This window comes from Montipora foliosa, chromosome 5 (genome assembly GCF_036669935.1).
Source record: "Montipora foliosa isolate CH-2021 chromosome 5, ASM3666993v2, whole genome shotgun sequence".
In the NCBI taxonomy this organism is placed as follows: Eukaryota; Metazoa; Cnidaria; class Anthozoa; order Scleractinia; family Acroporidae; genus Montipora; species Montipora foliosa.
In genome coordinates, this window is record NC_090873.1 from 22,745,192 (window position 1) to 22,747,691 (window position 2,500).

At 33.2% G+C, this 2,500-nt stretch overlaps 1 protein-coding gene across 1 annotated transcript in view; it reads left to right on the forward strand.

The window, feature by feature from the left end:
• Positions 1-2,500, forward strand: part of LOC138003050 (transmembrane protein 72-like) — an 8,776-nt gene that overhangs the window by 5,125 nt on the left and 1,151 nt on the right. Inside the window, exons 3-4 of the mRNA XM_068848995.1 lie at positions 1-44; positions 2,494-2,500. The exon at positions 1-44 is cut by the window's left edge and continues 22 nt beyond it; the exon at positions 2,494-2,500 is cut by the window's right edge and continues 1,151 nt beyond it. Of these exons, the coding sequence (XP_068705096.1) occupies positions 1-44; positions 2,494-2,500 (51 nt within the window). The remainder of the gene's footprint in view (positions 45-2,493) is intronic.

Consider the following 2,500-nt stretch of genomic DNA (forward strand, 5'->3'; position numbering starts at 1 on the left):
TTTTTTGAGGTTGCTTTCATTTTGGACAAATGCTCTTGTTGCAGGTAATGTGATTACTCCACATGTATGAAAAAGCATTTTACTTCAAAGTCAATTCAGGCTTTCCCTTTTCAATATGTGCATTAAAATGACGTTGCTTTTAATGTGATTTTTTAAGAATTTAATCCATTTTTCACTCTATTTGTGTGTAATAGAAAAAAATACATCTATTTGGAACCAATTTGAGAACAATTATTATTATTATTGTTACTATTATTATTATTGTTGTTATTATTATTATTATTATTATTATTATTATTATTAATGTATCATTGATTAAAGTAGATAGAACAGAAATGCTACAGATAAAAAGTGCAGTGGGGAAGGACTTGAAGGAAATATATGAAGCATTAGTAATTGTTTTGTGCTTGTCCATCCATTGAAACATTATTATCATCAATATTACTTTCTTTGGCTGAGGCACATGATCATGAAACTATGCCCAGATTAGACTAGTGATTGAAATCACTACTGTTACATTGGTATTGGACATATATGCCCAGTAATATAACATTAAAATTTTTATGTCCTGAGCACATTATGCAAAATGATTCCATAATTTTGTACAATAATCTATGTAAAATTCTAACTTGTAATATTAATAATCTGTAATGTGTAAATAATATATATCAGATTCTTTACTCTGTAATAATACATGTAGCATTTTTAACTTATCATCTTCATCTATTTATTTTTATTTATTTACAAAAGTTGCTCCTTCTTTAAAACTCTAAGGATAGGAAGAAAATAAAAATTACATGCAACAGCAAAAAAAAAAACAGAGAGAAGTAGAAGTCTCCCTCTACTAACAATAAACGCACTCTTGTTTCACATAATATTTAGAATTCTCCAATTTTTACTTCATTCATCAGACCTCAGATGTTCTAATTTGAAAACCTCACCAAAGAAATTTGAAGTATCTTTTGTCTTTCCCATTAAATGCAGTACACAATAATGCTTGTTGTGTAAAGAAGCCTTGTTATAATGAGCATTAACGTTTTCTCTCCGTTCCTTTTATGTAGACAGCAGATGATTGTATTATTATCTACATCACAAATTATATTAGTATAGGTAATCGCATGGGGCCGAGTAAAATTAAGGATTAATATCACGCGTGTTTTCAGAAGTTGCTGAAATTGCCCGATTCGCGCAGCGACGAGGGCAATTTCAGCAACTTCTGAAAACACAAGTGATATTAATCCTTAATTTTACGAGGACCCATTGCGATTACTTGTTAATAACAAAGAGGGCAAAATTTTCTTAACACTGTTGAGGCACCTCGAAAAACAGACAGCTAAGCGGAAACACTCGTTCGCTCGGAAGCATAACAACTGACAAACAGACAAGCAAGTCAACTTGTTCTTTGCGTCCAAAACGAGTATAGATGATTGTTATTTACATCCAATCGAGAGGAAAATACAAGTTTCATTCGTGAACAACTGTAACAACGATTAAACCAAATGATAAGCTTCAATTTATTTTATTCACCTGTGCTGTAGAGGTTTTTACCACTTGCAAATACGCATCCGTAAACATAGCAAACAGTTTGTCCAAAGAAATCCACCAAATTTGAGGTACTCGTTTCTTCCTGTCAATGGCAAATTGTTCTGTGACCTTTTTTGTTGAGGTGCAAGATGTCGTGGTAAACTGAAAGCCCTTGACGAAAGGAATCATTTTGTTTTTCAACCACACAATCCCGCTACGCCGGGCACCATGTAAGTCGATCCAAGTTTTAAGCTTTTCGTGAAAAAAATATTTTGCCCTTCTTCTTGTCACTCGAAAATTCAAATTCAGATCATCTTTTAAAGCTAGTTCTTAATCGTTATGCCTTTTCGGCGAATGCAGCGCGAATTAAAAGACAAACTTCGATGAAGACGAAGTTGTTTTGCTCAAACAGAAGAAACCAACTGAATGTGGAAGACGTACGTTCAGCCAATCAGGAGCGAGACTTTTTGGCGCTCGACCAATCGTGAGCGAGTAATTTTGCCCTCTTCTCAAGCAAAATTAAGAAAAAAATACCCTCTTCATTGACAATCAGCATTCAGTAATTTTGCCCTCTTTGTTATTAAGTCTAAAAATCGCATGATCTAGACCTTATCAATTTGGAAGTAATGCACATCAGTGATGTCTCAAAATTTGGAAAAACGTTTGTTTTTTTATTTGCAATATACATGTACTCACCAAAATTATCTTGTTTGATTGTTAAATGTATATGAGCTGCTTTCAGTATGAAACAGAACTATCAGCCTGTTTGTACTATCATTTTTTTACGTTCTGTTTTGGGTTCTCCACCTCTTTTTTATTACGAATTCTGTTGCCAATTTTTGCTGTTACTTTCCGCTTTTGAGGGTCCATGTGCAAAGGACACTCTGGTCCAATCAGAATTGAGTGATTTTGTTAAGTGTATTGTATTTAAAATAATAGTGAGCACTTTTAAATGTTCCTTTCCCTCAGGGAAGAA